Here is a 17831-nt window from a genome sequence, read left to right on the forward strand (position 1 = left end):
AAAGGAAAGAGGAAAGAAAGTAAAAGGAAATGACAAAGAAAGAGGGATAAGAAAGGAGTGACTGGCAACAGCTGCTTTGGTGTTTGAGTTGACAGGACACCTTGTTCCTCAGGATGGGGTAGAAGGTAGGATCACAACCCACAATTAACAGTTTTCTAAGGCATTTTTAAAAGAAGCAATGGAAAATGAAACAGAAATCAGGAAACTTGAATTTACCCTGTCATATAGAGAATCTATGGGCTGAGGAAATTTGAACAAACTTCTCATTTGACCAATTATTCATCTAGAGCTCATTCTGAGGAAATTTAAAGAAAACTAAATACATAAAAACTAGAACAGTAGAATGAACACTTTGCTATACAAAATGAGACTAGAGCCCAGACAGCATGGCTCAGCAGTTGAGCATCGACCCAGGAGATTGAGGTTCGATTCCCAGTCAGGGCACGTGCCCAGATTGTGGGCTTGATCCCCAGCAGGGGCGTGCAGGAGGCAGCCAATCAATGACTCTCTCTCATTATTGATGTTTCCATCTCTCTTTCCCTCTTCTGTCCTCTCTCTGAAATCAAAAAAGATGCTTTTTAAAAATGAAACTAGAAATCTTGACATATAGTTTCTAATGAACTTTAGATTTATTTTTAATCCTTATCCAAGGATATTTTTTCCATTGCTTTTCAGAGAGAGTGAAAGGGGGGGGGGGGAGCGATATCAATGGGAGAGAGACACATCGATTGGCTACCTCCCACATGCACCCCGAGGGACCGGAGATCAAGCCTGCAACCGAGGTACAACGTGCCTTTGGCCAGAGTCAAACTCGGGACCCTTCAGCCTGCAGGCCGACTCTCTAACCACTAAGCAAAACCAGCCAGGGCTGAACTTTAGATTTTTAAAGCAGTGGCTAAACTGAAGTATGGCAAAAGATGTTTACTTTGTAAAATGAATTTGTTCTATTTCATTTGAAACATTTAAACCATCTTTTAAAACATATAAATTATAGTAGACAACATACCTTTGCTCTGTAAACATATCCCAATACCACTACAACGACTTCTGTGACAAAAACTAAGAGTAGGATGATGACAAACTGCAAGGAAACATAGTCAAAAGTTAAATACAAATAAAAAATAGCACTAAATACTGTCTTGATTAAAAAAAAACAATTATCTAAGATAATTGCTAGAAGTTTAACACAAGTGCTAATTCTGTTCCTATTAAGAGTCAGTCTATGGAGTTTCATGCTCAATTCAAAGCAAGTAACACAAATGAAATATTCCCATATATATGACAACACGTGTGGTCAATGAAGTGCTCACTTACCGTGGCCAGTCCACAGTGGCTTTCCCGGATTGTAGCACAGCAGCCAATTAGCCCAATAATGAAAAGCAAAGCTCCTACAGCTATAATCACTACAGCAGGGATGAGAGTGTACACATCTTCAAAGAAGTGGTCATAGTCATCATAAGTGATGAAGACATAGGCTCCCACATAGCATAAAATGCCAGCTGCCCCCTGTAGAAAACAAGATTAGAATGCTGGTAAGTGTCTAAGGCCTGCCGGTAAAATGTTCCTACTATTTCTTAGTAGGTTATAATTCAGTAAGATTTCCCATCACTTTTAAATCTATCTGTACACTTTTTTCATAAGCTGAAAAGTCTCCTATTATTCATTAGTAAGAACATTTCTTTACTAAAGTTGAAAAGTTTTCAAAACTCCATCTACTTTTCAATAATTGCTGGTTCAGTTAGGGCCAAGAAACCATAAATCCAGTAATAAAGCTGAGAAGAATCAATCTCACAAACACCCCAAAGACTTATGTGTAGCTCAATTACAGTCCAATACAAATCAACGGGGTGGTAAGGGGGACACCTATGCTCATCACAGTTGCACTCTACAAATGAGGAAATTAGATACAAGTGGCAGAGCCAGGATGTGACCCAGGCAATCTGACTCTGGAATCTGAATTTATAACCTATATCCACCCCCTTGGGAAAAGAAAATATAATAACAACTAGTAACCAGGCCAACACTCTAACCACTAAAGCAAAACTGGCCAGGGCTGAACTTTAGATTTTTAAAGCAGTGGCTAAACTGAAGTATGGCAAAAGAAAATGTTTACTTTGTAAAATGGGTAACCATGATACCCATTTCCAAAAAACTTGCTGTCCTAGCCAAGGCTGTGAAATGGTAAAGTCAAAGGACTCCGTTACAATGAACTTTGTAAACTCTTAGGTCTGTTTAGTCTTTAGAATAGTGCCTCTCAAATTAATATGAATAGTAATTATCTGAGGATCTTATTAAGATGCAGACTGATTCAGTAGTCGGGGGTTAGGGCCTGAGATTCTGCATTTCTAACAAGTTCCCAGGGGATGCTGCTGCTGCTGATTCTTGGACTATACTCTGACTAACAAGATTATAGAGCACCAAAGGGAAAATGATGCTGTAGGTCATGGAAAAAATATGCCTTATTTCAGCTGCTCCAGCCACCATTCTCCATTTGCAGTTTTACATATTTCTTCCTCTAGCATTGTTGATTTTGCTATTATTGTGTATCAGCTCAATGATGACAGCCCAATGCCACTTGCTCATAAGGGAATGACAAAATAGTGTGAGGATAAGTGTTAAAACATTTGGTTTAAGGAGTTATCATTTGTAGAGCAATTTGAGATTTTCATAGGAAAATAATTATTTCATCATCCTTTAAAATTTAACACATAAATCATTAATTTTCAAACTACAAAACAGCTTCCACAATGACACTGGAAAATAATTCCTCCCAACCTGAAAACTCAGTTTATTTCTTAAGTCTATGGTACCCAGTAAGCTTGGGCATTATCAGTAAATTTTCTTACGCTAGGCCATTAGAATTATAGTCAGAAATGGTAGAAAAAGACTACATTTATATAGTGGAGAAAGTAACTTTTTTGAAATAACATGGACTTTTTAAAAGACAACTAGAATAACAGAGGCAATTTTTAAAAATATATTATTTTTATATGTTCCAGTCAAAAGGGTGGAATAGATGCAGGCCATGACCACATCAAAATTACAACTAAATTATAGAACAATCAACCTGAACAACCATTTGAAGACTAGCTAAACACAAATCCTATAACTAAGGATATACTGAAGAAGTCACATTGAGACTGGTAGCAATTGTGGAGACACAAAATGGGCTATTCCCACACCCATATGAGGCAGTTGAAAATCCAAAGGGATATCTCAGCTGCAGAGGTGGGCTGAGGATCCAGGAGTCCCAGCCCCAAGCTGGGCTCCCCAACCCAGAGCACAAGTGCCGGAAAGAGAAGTCCATACATGTGGCTATAAAAATCAGTGGGGATTCTGTCCCTCTGGGAGAAGGCTGGAAACCCAGGTGTCCTCTTAGAGGTCCTGCAGACAAACTCTTGCTCACAGGCACTCACCTTGGGCTCTGGTGAAGGGACAGTAATTCAGGGAGTGCCAGAGACATACAGGGAAAAACTGAGTTGTATGGCTCAGGGCAAGTGCTGGAGGGATGGCTGCCACTGTCCCTGTGTTGAGCCTTCCTCTCTCATAGACAACAGGCACCGTCTTTTCTGTGTTGAGCCCTCCTACCACACAGCCAAATCTGAAACCTATTAGCCAGGTGAACACCACTCAACCCACCCTGACAACTCCTTGAGACCCAGCCCCACCACAAAGTTCCACAGGCCACAGGCAAATGGCAGTTAGTCTTGGTGTGCCAAATCTAAACCCTCATTAACCTGGTGAAAACCACTCACTCCACCCTGCTAACACCCTGAGACCCCATCTCACCCAACTTGTGAGCCCCTGGTTCTTTCAGAGGCTGATTAATGAGCAGAGGATCAAATTAGTAATTTGGAAGGCAAAGTAGCAGAAAACATCAATCAGAAAAGTAACAAATAATAATAATAAATAAGGATAGTTTAAAGGACCTCTGGGAAAACATCAAGCATAACAATATTCATATCATAGAGTTACCAGAAGGAGAAGAGAGAGAACAAGACATTTAGAACCTATTTGTAAAAATCATGAATGAAAACTTCTATATGCTAATGAAAGAAATATATATACAAGTGCAGGCAGTGTAGAGAGTCCTAAACAAGATGAATACAAACAGGCTCATAGAAAAACACATCTTAATTAAAATTATGGGGAAAAATTAAAGACAAAAACAGAAACTTAAGAGCAGCAAAAGAAAGGAGCTCCCATAAAACTGTCAATTTATTTCACAAAAGAAACTTTGCTAGGCCAGAAGTGACTGGCACGAAATATCAAAAGTGATGAAAAACAAGGACCTATAACAAAGACTACTCTGCCCAGCAAGGTTATCATCAAAAATGAAGGTGAGACAAACAGCTTCCCAGGCAAGAAAAAGCTGAAGGAGTACATCACCAACAAACCAGTATTACAAAAAATGTTAAAGAAACTTTTTTTTAAAGGGGGGAGAATAGGAACAAATATAAATGATAAAATGACAATAGTTACCTACCTAACCTTAATCACTTTCAATGTAAATGAATTAAATCCAGCAAACAAAAGACATAGGATAGCTAAATGGATAAGAAAACAAGACCCATATATATACTGTCTACAAGAGATCTAATTCAGATCAAAAGAAACACAAAGACTAAAAGTAAAGAGTTGAAAAAGATATTTCATGCAATAAACTTTAAAACAATGGTTATAATAAGGGACAAAGAAGAACACTGCATAAAGATAATGGTGGATCACCCCAACAAGAGGAATTAAATCTTGTAAAGCACCCAACACAGAAGCACCTAGATATATAAAGCAAATATTGATGGATAAAAATGGAGAAATAGACACTAATACAGTCAGAGTAGAGAACTTTAACACCCTACTGTCAGAGCTGGATAGATCTTCCAGACAGAAAATCAACAAGAAAAAAGCAGACTTAAATGATACATTAGATGGGATAGATTTAATTGATATTTTCAGAGTATTCATGCTAAAACAGCAAAACATATATTCCTTTCAAATACTCATGGAACAGTTTCCAAAATAGACCATACATTAGGACACAAAACAAGTATCAATAAATTTAAGAACACTGAAATCACAGCAAGCATCTTCTCCAATGAAAAATGTCTAAAACTAGAAATAAAGTACAAGGCAAAAACTAAAAACACACAAACACATAAGCGTAAATAACAAGTTACTAAACAAGGTTAACAATGACATTAAGGAAGAAACCAAAAGATACCTTGAAACAAATGATAATAAATGCACAATAACACAAAATCTACAGGACACAGCGAAAGCATCCTAAGGGGGAAATGCATAGCAATACATTCCTACCTCAAGAAACAAGAAAAACCTCCAAAAAATAATCTAACTTTAAACTTAAAAAGGAACTAAAAAAGAAAAAAAGAAAAGCAAAGCTAGACTCATCAAAAAACAAAGAAAGAGGACCCAAATAAATAAAATCAAAAATGAAAGGGGCAAAGTAACAATTGACATCACAGAAATACAAAAGATTGTTTGAAAATACTATGGACAACTATATGCCAACAAATTGGATAACCTGGGTGAAATGGACAAATTCCTGGAAACATGCCATCTTCTAAAAGTCAATATGAAAGAATCAGAAAACCTGAATACACCAATAACAACTAATAAAATTGAAGCAATAATTAAAAATGAACTCCCTGCAAACAAAAGTAATGGACAGGATGTCTTCACAGGCAAGTTTTAACAAACATTCAAAGAAGAATTAACACCTATCTTCCTCAAACTATTTCAAAAAATTTAAGTGGAAGAAAGACTTCAATACTCATTTTATGAGGCCAGCACTATCGTAATCCCAAAACCAGATAAAGATACTACGAAGAAAGAAAATTACAGGCCAATATCCCTGATGAACATAGATGCTAAAATCCTAAACAAAATATTAGCAAATCGGATCCAGCAATGTATTAAAAAGACCATACACCATGATCAAGTGGGATTCATTCCAGGGATGCAAGGCTGGTACAACATTTGCAAATCAATAAATGTGTTACATCACGTAAACAAAACGAAGGGCTAAAATCACGTGATCATTTCAATAGATGCAGAAAAAGCATTTGAAAAATCCAGCACCCATTTTTGATAAAAACTCTCAGCAAATGGGAATAGAGGAATCATGCCTCAACATAATAAAGGCCATAAATGAAAAATGTACAGCTGACATCATACTTGATAGTCAAATATTAAAGCATCTCCTTTAAGATCAGGAACAAAACAGGGATGTCCAATTTCACCACTTGTATTCAAATAGTACTGGAGTTCATAGACACAGCAATCAGAAAAGAAAAAAGAAAAAGCATCAAAATTGGAAAGAAGGAAGTAAAACTGTCATTATTCCCAGATGGAATGATACTGTACACAGAAAACCCCAAAGACTCCATCAAAACACTACTAGGTTTAATAATTAATTTGAAAAAGAGCAGGATACAAAATCAACATCTAGAAATCAATGGCATTTCTGTAAACCAATAATAAACTCTCAGAAAGAGAAACTAAAAAAACAATCCCATTTACCATTACAACAAAAAAGAAAATATAATAGGTAGGAATAAAGTTATCCAAAGACATAAAAGACCTGTACTCAGAAAACTATAGGACATTGAAAAAAGAAATAGAGGAAAATACAAAGAAGTGGAAGTATATTTCCTGTTCACGAATTGGAAGAATTACCATCATTAAAATGTCCTTACTACTCAAAGCAATCTATACATTCAAAGAATCCCTATTAAAACACCAATGGCATATTTCACAGATCTACAACAAACATTCCAAAAATGTGTATAGAACCAAAAAAGACCCTGAATAACCAGAGCAATCTTGAGAAAGAACAACAAAGTTGGAGGGATCACAATACTGGATATCAAACAATACAATACTACAAAGTCACTGTAATCAAAACAGCCTGGTACTGGCACAAGAACAGGCATATAGATCAACTGACCAGAAAAGAGAGCCAGAAATTGACCCACACCATTATGGTCAATTAATACTTTACAAAGGAGGCAAGAGCATACAATGGAGTGAAGACAGTCTCTTCAATAAATGGTGCTGGGAAAATTGGACAGCTACATGCAAAAATAATGAAACTTGACAACCAACTTACATCATACTTAAAACAGATAAAAGACTTAAATGTAAGTCATGAAACCATAAAAACCCTAGAAAAAAACAGCCAGTAAAATCTCAGACATCTCACATATCAAAATTTTCACTGATACATCTCCTAGGGCAAGAGAAACAAACAAAAAAATAAACAAATGGGACTACATCAAACTAAAAACCTTCTGCACAGCAAAAGAAACCATCATCAGAATGAAAAGAGAACCCACTGTATGGGAGAACATATTCACCAAGGATACATCTGATAAGAGGTTAATTTCCAAAATATATAAAGAACTCATAAAATTCAACAAACAGAAGACAAACAATCCAAAGAGGACACACAAATGGCCAATAGACATGAAAAAATGCTCAATATCACTAATCACCAGAGAGATGCAAATGAAAACTACAATGAGGTGTCACCTCACACCTTCGAGAATGGCTACTATCAAATCAACAAACAAACGCTGGTGAAGATGTGAAGAAAAGGGATCCTTAGTACTGTTGGTGGGAATGTAGCCACTAAGGAAAACAGTAAGGAGTGTCCTCAAAAAGATAGAACTGCCTTTTGACCCAGCAAATCCACTTCCAGGAATATGTCTTAAGAATCCCAAAACACCAATCGGAAAGAACATATGAGAGGAGGGGCAAGATGGCTACAGTGTAACAACAGGATGCATGCCCTTGCTCCCAGAGCAGACTGGTTTGACAGCTAAAATACTGCACAGGTAGCTTGAAAAAAAGAGAGAAGTGTAGCTGATTGGACATATTTTGTCTAAGGAGCACGGAAGAAACAATGTAGAGAGAGGTAGTCAAGGAAAGGTGGAATCATCCTGGAGCTGGCCAAAAGGCCCAAGTGATATTGGCTGCAAAGCTCCCTCCCCTTGTGAATGTGGGCTCTCATCCCCATGCAGCAATCCCAAACACAGAGCAGCAGAGACTAGAAGGAGAGCCTGCACAGTATCAGGCAGAGGGATCCAGGGGAACTCTGCCTGCTTGGGACGTTGGGTCCTCACCTTCCAAGTGAAAAAGCATGCCTATTTTGGGCACCTTCAGTGGGAGTGGTTCACCCTGGACTAACTGTTGGAAAAGCTGTACTGTGGTGTTTGGCTCCGAAAAAAGGGGGGCCTGAGGGCTGCACCCAGCAGTGACTTTGATGGACCCTCTGTTTTTTCTGAAAGGCATTGTTCAGTACCCTAGATAGTAAACAAACTGTGTCATGGGGAAGGGAGAGAGGATTCTCTCACCTCACGTGTGAAGTTGGAACCCCTTCCCCCACCTGTGGAGCCACACAGACTGCTCCACCCTGTGGAGTTGGCAGCAGAGCAGATAGAGGATTTTTACCCACACTGCAGAGAGTTGGAAGCAGGAGCAAAGCTGGGATTTTCAGCCCCAGCTTTACTGAGACCAGCCATGCAGAGAGATCTGAGTCCCAACAGGACTGACTCTATAACCCCTTCTGCTTTGACTTGGGGCTCTGGTGATTCCTCAAGACCCCACCCCAACTAACTTACAGGTCCACCAAACTGCTTCCAGTGGTTTTTCCATACGAACAGCCTGTCTTGGCTCATGCTGTAGAATTTCCTAAAATTTCTCAAAAATTCACAAACCCCAAACAAGCAACATCTGGCTTTGGGGTTCCTCACACCTCTTGCTAAGTAGCCCCAACCCAAGCACTAGTGGCAGCCAGCTTCACTTCACAACTTAGCCTCCCAAAGGCATCTCCAAGCCCAGCACAAGTGGTAACCATCCACAGATCACATTGTTGCTCATTCCAAGTGGCACCAGGGAGGGTACAGGCAGTAGCTGACCATGGCCTGGACCAGAGCCCCTCCCAAGAACCAATAAACCTGGTGGACAGCTTCAGAGCACACCACAAAACAACACCCAACACCTCCACAAATAACACACCCAAAGGGCAGACTCAGCAGGCACCAGAGTCCTGCTACAGCAAAATCTTCTTCCATAGGGTGAATCCCTGTACAGCATCTACTCCACTGTAGTCACAGCCAGCCCTCACATTCAATCAGCTTGAGGGTCCACCCCTCTCAATGACTTGCCAACAGCAATCAAGGCTCAACTATGACAGGAGAGTGCACATAACCACACAAGAGACACATGAAGCACCTGGCTCAGGTGACTAGGGAGACTGTGCCAATGCGCCACAAAGGACACCTACCACATAAGGCCACTTTACCAAGACCAGAAGACATAGCACCTCTATCTAATTCATAAAAACAAACACAGGGAAGCAGCCAAAATGAGACAGACACATGTTCAAAATGAAAAACAAAACTCCAGAAAAAGTAGATTAAATGAAGCGGATGACTAAATCAGTCATTTGGAAGATAAGGTAGCAGAAAATACCCAATCAGAACAGCAAAAAGAAAAAATGAATCAAAAAAATGAAGATAGTTCAAGAAGCCTCTAGGACATCAAGTGTACCATCATTTACATCATAGGGGTACCAGAAGGCGAAGAGAGAGAGCAAAAAGTTTAAAACCAATTGAAGAAATAATGACAAAAACTTCCCTACCTGGTAAAAGAAATACACAGAGAATACTAAACAAGATGAACCAAGACACAGCATAACTGAAACAGCAAAGGTTAAATACAAGAGAAAATCTTAAAAGCAACAAGAAAGAGACAGTTACCTACAAGGGAGCTCCCATAAGACTTTCAGCTGTTTTCTCAACAGGAACATTTCAGGCCAGACATGATTGGTACAAAATATTCAAAGTGATGAAAAGCAAGAACTTAAAACCAAACTTACTCTACCCAGCAAGGCCTCTTTGAAGGAGAAATAAAGAGCTTCCCAGACAAGAGAAAGCTAAAAGAGTTCACTGCCACCAAACCAGTATTACAAGAAATGTTAAAGGACTTCCTTAAAAAGAAGAAAGAAGAGACTAAAAATATGAATAATAAAATAACAATGACTATATCTCTATTAACAATTACTTTAAATGTAAATGGATTAAATGTTCCAAAGACATACAATGGCTGAATGGGAGAGAAAACAAGACCCTTACATATGCTGTCTAGAAGAGACCCACTTCATATAGAAAGACACACACAGACTGAATGTAAAGGGTTGGAGAAAGATATTTTATGCAAATGAAAATAATAATTTAAAAAGCTGGGGTAGCAATACTCATATCAAAGCAGACTTTAAAACAAAAGTTAAACCAAGAGACAAAGAATGACCCAGCAATTCCACTTGTGGGTATTTATCCAGAAAGACATACATTGCAGTGTTGTTTACAATAGCCAAATATGGGAGAAATATAAGTGCCTATCCATAGATGGACGTATAAAGAAGTGGTATATACAATGGAATATGACTCAGTGATAAAAAAGAATGAAATCTTGACATCTGAAATATGGATGGACCTAGACAGACAGTATTATGTTAAGTGAAATAACAGAGAAAGACAAATACCATATGATTTCTCTATAAGCGGAATCTAAAAGAACATAGTAAACAAACAAACAAAACAGAAACAAACTCATAGATACAGAGATTTTGATGGTCCCAGATGGTAGGGGGGTTAAGAGGATGCGTGAACAGGGGGAATTCTTTTTCTGCCTCAACTGATACATGATTTTTATCTTTCATTTGTTTATGTGATATATCACATTATTGATTTGTTGATATTGTACCAACCTTGCATCCTCAGAATAAATGCCACTTGATCATGGTGTATGACATTTTTAATGTATTGCTGAATTTGACTACTAGTATTCCGTTGAGGAATTTAGCATCTATGTTCATCAGGGATATTGGCCTGCAATTTTATTTCTTTGTAGTGTCTTTATCTGGTTTTGGATTCAGGATAATGCTGACCTTGTAAAATGAGCTTGGGCATCTTACCTCCTGTGGAATTTTTAGGAATGGTTTGGGAAGGATAGGTGTTATTCTTCTTTAAAGTTCGGTAAAATTCATCTGTGAGGGAGGAATAAACATTTCTATAACGTTCGTTGGGAGTTTTTTTAAATTACTGCTTCAATTTTGTTAGTTGTAATCAGTCTGTTCAGATTTTTTTTTTCTTTCAGTTTTAGAAGATTGTATGTTTCTAGAAATTTATCCATTTCTTCTAAATCGTCCAATTTGTTAGCATATAGTTCATAATATTTTCTTATAACCCTTTGTATTTCTATGGTGTCAGTTGTTACATCTCCTCTTTCATTTCTGATTTATTTGGGTCCTCTTTTTTATTTTTCATGAGCCTGGTTAAAGGTTTAACAATCTTGTTTATCTTTTCAAAGAACAAGCTCTTGGTTTCATTGATCTTTTGTGTTGTTTCTGTAGACCCTGCTTCAGTTATCTCTGCACTAATCTTTATTATTTCCTTCCTTCTACTCACTTTGGGCTTTGTTTTTCTAGTACCTTTAGGTGTAAGGTTAGATTGTTTGAGATTTTTCTTGTATCTTGAGGTAGGAATATATTGCTATGAATTTCCCTCTTAGGACTGCTTTCGCTGTGTCCCATAGATTTTGTGTGATTGTGTTCACATTTTCACTTGCCTCAAGATATCTTTTGATTTTTTTCCTTAATCTCATAATTAACCCATTCATTGTTCAGTAACATGTTATTTAGCCTCCATGTGTTTGTATGTATTTGTTTTTCCCTGTAACTGATTTCTAATTTCCTACCATTTTGTTTGGAAAACATGCTTGATATTATTTCAATCTTCTTAAATTTATTGAGACTTGTTTTGTGGCCTAACCTGTGGGCTATTCTGAAAAATGTTTCTCAATTAAATCCATCTAGTCTAGTGTGTCATTTAAGGCCACTGTTTCCTTGTTGATTTTCTGTCTGGAAGATCTATCCATTGATGTCAATGGGGTGTTAAAATACCCTACTCTGACTGTATTAGTGACTATCTCTCCATTTATGTCCATCAATATATGCTTTATTATTTAGGTGTTACGATGTTGGATGCATAAATGTTTACAAGGATTATATCCTCTTGCTAAATTGATCCCTTTATCATTAGGCAATGCCCTTCTTTGTCTCTTATTATAGCCTTTATTTTAAAGTCTATTTTATCTAAGTATTGCTACCCCAGCTTTTTTTTTTTCCAGTTCCATTTGCATGAAATTTGTTTTCATCCCTTTACTTTTACCTGAGGTTGGTCTCTTGAGGAGATCACACGTATGGGTTGTTTTCTTATCCATTCATCTAACCTATGTCTTTTGATTGGAGCATTTAATCTACTTACATTCAAAGTGATTATTGATAGGTATGTACTTATTGCCATTTTATTCTTTATAATTATGCTATTTTTTTCCTTTCTTCTTCTAAAAAAATATCCTTTAACATTTCTTATAATACTGACTTGGTGGTAATGAACTCCTTTAGCTTTTTCTTGTCTGGGAAGCTCTTTATTTCTCCTTCAATTTTTTTCCTCCATTTTTAAATGATAGACTTTCTGGGTAATCTTGGTTATAGGTTCTTGCTTTTCAACACTTTGAATATTTCATGCCAGTCTCACCAGGCCTAAAATTTTTCCATTGAGAAATCAGTTGACATTGACAGTCTTAAGGGAACTCCCATATAGGTAACTGTCTTTCTCTTGCCACTTTCAAGAGTCTCTATTTGTTTTTAACCTTTGCCATTTTAATTATGATGTGTCTTGGTCTGGGCATCTTTGGGTTCATCGTGTTTGTGATTCTCTGCTCTTCCTGGACTTATGCGTCTTTTCCCTTCATCAGGTTAGGGACATTTTTGTCATTATTTCTTCAAATAGGTTCTTAATTCCTTGCTCTCTCTCTCTTTTCTTTTTGGTACTCCTATGATGTAGATGCTATGCTTGATGTTGTCCCAGAGGTTCCTTAGATTATCATCATTTTTTTAATTCTTTTTTCTTTTTGCTGCTCTGCTTGGGTGTTTTCTGCTACCTTACCTTGTCACCCTAATTGCTCTGCTTCATCTAACCTGCTGTTGATTCCTTCTACTTGTGTTCTTTGTTTCAGATACTGTATTCGTTATTTTTAACTTATTCTTTTCTATGGTTTCTATGTCTTTTTTAAAAAAATATATCTTTATTGATTTCAGAGAGAGGAAAGGAGAGGGAGAGAGAGAGATAAAAACATCAATGATGAGAGAGTCATTGATTGGCTGCCTCCTGCACGTTCCCAACTGGGGATCGAGCCTGCAACCCAGGCATGTGCCCTGACTTGGAATCGAACCCCGATCGCCTGGATCCTAGGTCAATGCTCAACCGCAGAGCCATGCCCAGCCGGGCTCTATGTCTTTTTTTTATGCTTACTATCTCTTTCAGTTTTCACTGAGTTCATCTATTCTTCCCCTAAGTTCTTTGAACATCCTTATAACCATTGTTTTGAACTCTGTATCTGGTAGATTGCTTGCCTCCAGTTCATCTAGTTCTTTTTCTGGGGATTTCTCCTGTTATTTCATTTGGGATGTGTTTCTTTGTCTCCCCATTTTGGCTGCCTCTCTGTATTTGTTTCTGTGTATTGGGCACATTTGCTATATCTCCCAATGTTCAAAGGTGGTCTTATGCCATAGGTGTCTTGTGGATATTGCCATCATTCTTTTTTTAAAAAAACAAAAATGTTTTATTGATTTATAGAGAGAGGGAGGGAGAGGGAGAGAGAGATAGAAACATCAATGAGAGAGAAACATCTATCAGCTGCCTCTTGCACACCCTGAACTGGGGAACGACCCTGAAACCTGGGCATGTGCCCTGATTGGGAATCAAACTGGCAACCTCTTGGTGCATACATTGATGTTCAACCACTGAGCAAGGCTAAAGAAGAAATATTTTAATCCTTTTACACCTCTATTACTCTGATGATATCCCCTAGGTCATGTTCCTTAATTATGCTCAATTTTTACTTTTTCTCTATTTGGTTTTTTTATAGTCATTGTAGGATAGAATAAGTAAAGGTAATCTGCATAACGTGGAACATGATTAAGTACTCAAATAACTTTACCAGAATAAAAATCTGAAAATTAAAAAGTACTGATTTACACTTGTTTTAGATGAGGCCTCCTGGGTCAGATCAAGTGACCCACCCAAGTAAGAATCCTGTCTGACCTTGGTACAAAGGTGCAGTTAATAACTGCTTCAACAGCATTCAATACTTAGTCATGTACCAAACACTACTAACCACCCTCCATAAATCATCATGGGTCTAGCGCTAATATACCTACATTTTAAGCTATGCCACTCCATAAAAACAGAGATCCAAGTTGTACATCCTTTCACTTGCCCAAAATTATCTTTCAAGCCACAATCCCTAATATTCTGGAATATGATGAGGAACTCTGTTTCCATTAGACAACCTTTAGGATTTTAGGAATGGTGGTTTCCTCTTTTAGTGTGTGCCTTTCCACAGAAACTTTCTTAGACTGCACTGTCCAAAATAATCTAGACTAAGTCAACGTAGTGTGGAGCCTACATATGTCAGGTATATACTATTTCCACATCACAACTCATTGAACAAACTGCCAATTGAATCAGGATATCAAGATATTAAAAGGTGCAGTTTAAAGATCTTGGCAAAGCAATTAAGCTTCAATACTTATCCACAATCAGCCATTATCACCTGATAGTGAGGATGCGATACAACAGAGTTAAAAATTGCCCAAGGGAATCTAAATAAACTTTTAATATGCCCTATGCAGGGAATGTTTATTCTTCCACTTATTCATTAAGGCTTTAAAAGGGGGGAGGGAGCCAGTATATAAGGATACACTTACTAGAACTGAAGAATGCATTACAAATTCCCAGGGAGAACCAGTTAACATCTGTTTTATGTACTTCCCCATAATGGCCTAATTTTTTAAACTGACAAGTTAAATAGTGCATTTTAAATGCTGATATAGGTTCTAAACAAGGTTAAAATCAGTATGTTTTAGAGAAAGTGACTCTAATGTAGCCTAATGATATCTTTTGCCTTTCTAAATCTTTTGAAATCACACTCTGCCCTAACACCATGAGCTCTAAGAATAGGACACCTTGAGTTTGAACGCAGGCTCTGACACACCTTGAGTATACTTTTAATTCAGTAACCCTTAATTTCCTCATCTGTAAAATAAGCATAATATTCCCTGCCAGATGGAGTCGATGTGAGGACAATCCATGTTAGGTGCTTAGCAGTGCCTAGGTATAATAAGCACTCAAATGTTAGTTATGATTACCAGCATCATCAAATTCCAATGCTTGTTCCTAAACTAAACATTTGGTGGGAGACACATCTAGTAATACTGTTTTTTCATAAATTAGGTTGCAATAACCTGCTCTATGCTACAATTTTTTCCCCCTGCATGTCTGCTTCACTTCCTTATCACCGCTCACAAAACCTTTACTACCCTTGCTAACCTAGATAAAGGGTGTCTTTACTACTCAGTATGACTTTAGGCATGGCAAAAAACCACTATGAAATGCACAACGGAAGTTCAACATAGCCTTTTTCACTGAAGAAAGTACCAAGAGTACAACACAATTTCCAAAAATTCATGAGCAATCACTTAGAATTAACTGCTACTTAAGAGTAAATAAAAATCTATTTATTTAAAGAAAATGGCTCCTATATTTCCAATCTTTTATTACATTAACAATTCTAGTCCCTGAGCTTAAATAGCCTAGAATTCATCTGATAGATTATTCTTCAAAATCAAATAGTTATGCCCTTTAAAATCACAAAAAACTAAAGGGTACAAAGTCAAGTCTCTGCCTAAGTATCTTATTAATAATAGAGTGTTTCTCGTTTGAAGTTCACTTTTAAAAAGGTTTGTAACTCAAACTAAATTATGAGAAACACTAATTGGGAAAGAAGTCATGAACATAGTGATGGTGGGAGGGGGGGTTGTGCTGGGTGGAAGTGGGTAAAGGGGAGGAAATGGGGGACATCTGTAATAGTGTCAACAACGAATTTTTTAAAAAAGAAAGTCATTTCATGAAAACCCCAGTGTCACTTGGGAGATTTTGAATAGGTACTATATCAGTCAGGACTCTTTCCATCACACCATAAATACCCTAAAAGACTCTAAGACAATGCATGTGTGTTTGTATAGGTGCTCTATTATATATAATTATCCTTTTATGCTACAACAGTGGGGATATAAAAAGTTTCATCCTTTTGGTGGGCAGTTGGGGGGGAGATGGGAGTTGTAAGAAGAAAAGGATTTTTTCCAAATTAGGTGTGTGTGAGGGAAGAAGTTGAATGGGGACATACAAAAATATGAGAAGTGGGAATGTTGGAATGTCCTGGGGACTGTGGAAAGAGAAGTCTGTCCAGGGCAGCAAGTGTTTAAGAATATGACCAGTCATAAGGAAGGAAAAGTGACTGAGGACATCAGCTACAATACCAGGAGGAGGTTGAACCTTACTTTACTGCTGAAATTTGTTTAGGGGTTTTGTTTGTTTTTTAAATAAAGTGATTCTAGGGAAGAATGCTTAATAAGATTTATTCAGGTGCAAGGTCCAGATGGACTAGAGGATACAGAGACTGATAGTAGCAACACAGGTTATTACAAAAGTCCGTAGTGAGATAAGGACCTCAACTAAGATGAAGTGGTTATAAACAACCCTTTCTTTGGATGTGTGTTAATTAAATTCATAAGCCACCTTTTATTAAAAGTGAACTTATCGCTTTTAAAATCTTGTGACCTCCGAATCATATTTAACCAAGGCAGAAACCAACAGTTTGATTTTCTTGGTCAAAGGATTATTTGACTTATTAAGTTGAAGCCATTCAGTTTTCAGGCTGCTAACCAGCCAACCAGTTCTCCGTTCACAAAGAGCTCTAAGTCAAAGTCCTCACCCTGAGTTGGCAGCGTCCCCGCATATGTGCACCGTTTGCTCACACGCCTCGGGACTGGCACTGGAGCTGCAAGCCGACAACGAAAGCGGAGCCTGACCCTTTGGAGGTCCTGAACGAATCTGCAGCGAAAGCTCTCGGTCCAGCAGGCTGCTCCGGGGGAGTACCGAAGGCTGGGCCCAGACCCTCCGCGAGTCCCCGGCCGGCAGCCAGCCGAGCGCTCAGGCCCGAACGCTGAGACCGCCTGAAACCCCCGAGGCTCCCTTCCTCGCCCTCCACGCACCGGGCCTTTTCCCGGCCTGGGAGGGACCTCACCCTCCCCGCCCCTCTGTCGCAGGGCCTCAACACCCCGACCCCAGGTCACCGCTGCAGTCCCCTCCGGGCCACTCAGGCGCCTCAACCAAGGCCTTACTGCCCGCCCCTCACCCTTCTCCGCCCACCGGCTCCGCTCACCCAAAAGATGAGGTTGAGAAACACTAGCACAGTCTTGGAGGAGGTGATGCCGCACTGGCCCATGTTGCCGGCGTCACTGGGGCCCTGCTCGGCGGCGAGGCGGAAGCGCCCACCCAGCAAGGCCACAACGGCGAGGGCGCCTCCCGACTGGGAATTGCACGGGCTTGCGTGGCGCTCCCCACACCCCGGCGCCGTTGTACAGCCCCGGGCCCCAGCAAGCCCCAGGCTCCTCTGCGCAGCCGCTGCAGTTCCCCCAGGACTCCCACGCCGCTCCCTAGCAACGGAGTCGCGCAGTCAGGCAGCTTCAACCAATCACTCCCTTCAGCGGGCTACAGCAACGCCGTGCCTCTTAAAGGAGCCAAAGACTCCGCCACTTTTGCCCTCGGCCACCCTTGGATACAGATGACTCGTTAGGGAAGTTCTATTGGACGAAACTCACTTCCCTTCTATAGAGCCAC

General features: G+C 38.9%; 1 protein-coding gene across 2 annotated transcripts in view; it reads right to left on the minus strand.

Annotated features, from left to right (window-relative positions):
• Window positions 1-17592, minus strand: part of TSPAN3 (tetraspanin 3) — a 34974-nt gene extending 17382 nt beyond the window's left edge. Inside the window, exons 1-3 of one of the 2 annotated variants that reach the window (XM_016214202.2) lie at window positions 17374-17592; window positions 1315-1506; window positions 1007-1081 (exon numbers count right to left, since the gene is read on the minus strand). In XM_016214202.2, the coding sequence (XP_016069688.1) occupies window positions 1007-1081; window positions 1315-1506; window positions 17374-17436 (330 nt within the window). In that variant the 5' untranslated portion in view covers window positions 17437-17592. Of the gene's footprint in view, window positions 1-1006; window positions 1082-1314; window positions 1507-16923; window positions 17061-17373 lie in introns of those variants that run through there. The other variant, XM_016214203.2, reaches the window with a different exon arrangement.
• Between the last annotated feature and the right edge of the window lie 239 nt (window positions 17593-17831).

The sequence above is a fragment of the Miniopterus natalensis genome, chromosome 1 (genome assembly GCF_054644295.1).
Source record: "Miniopterus natalensis isolate mMinNat1 chromosome 1, mMinNat1.hap1, whole genome shotgun sequence".
Classification (NCBI taxonomy): Eukaryota; Metazoa; Chordata; class Mammalia; order Chiroptera; family Miniopteridae; genus Miniopterus; species Miniopterus natalensis.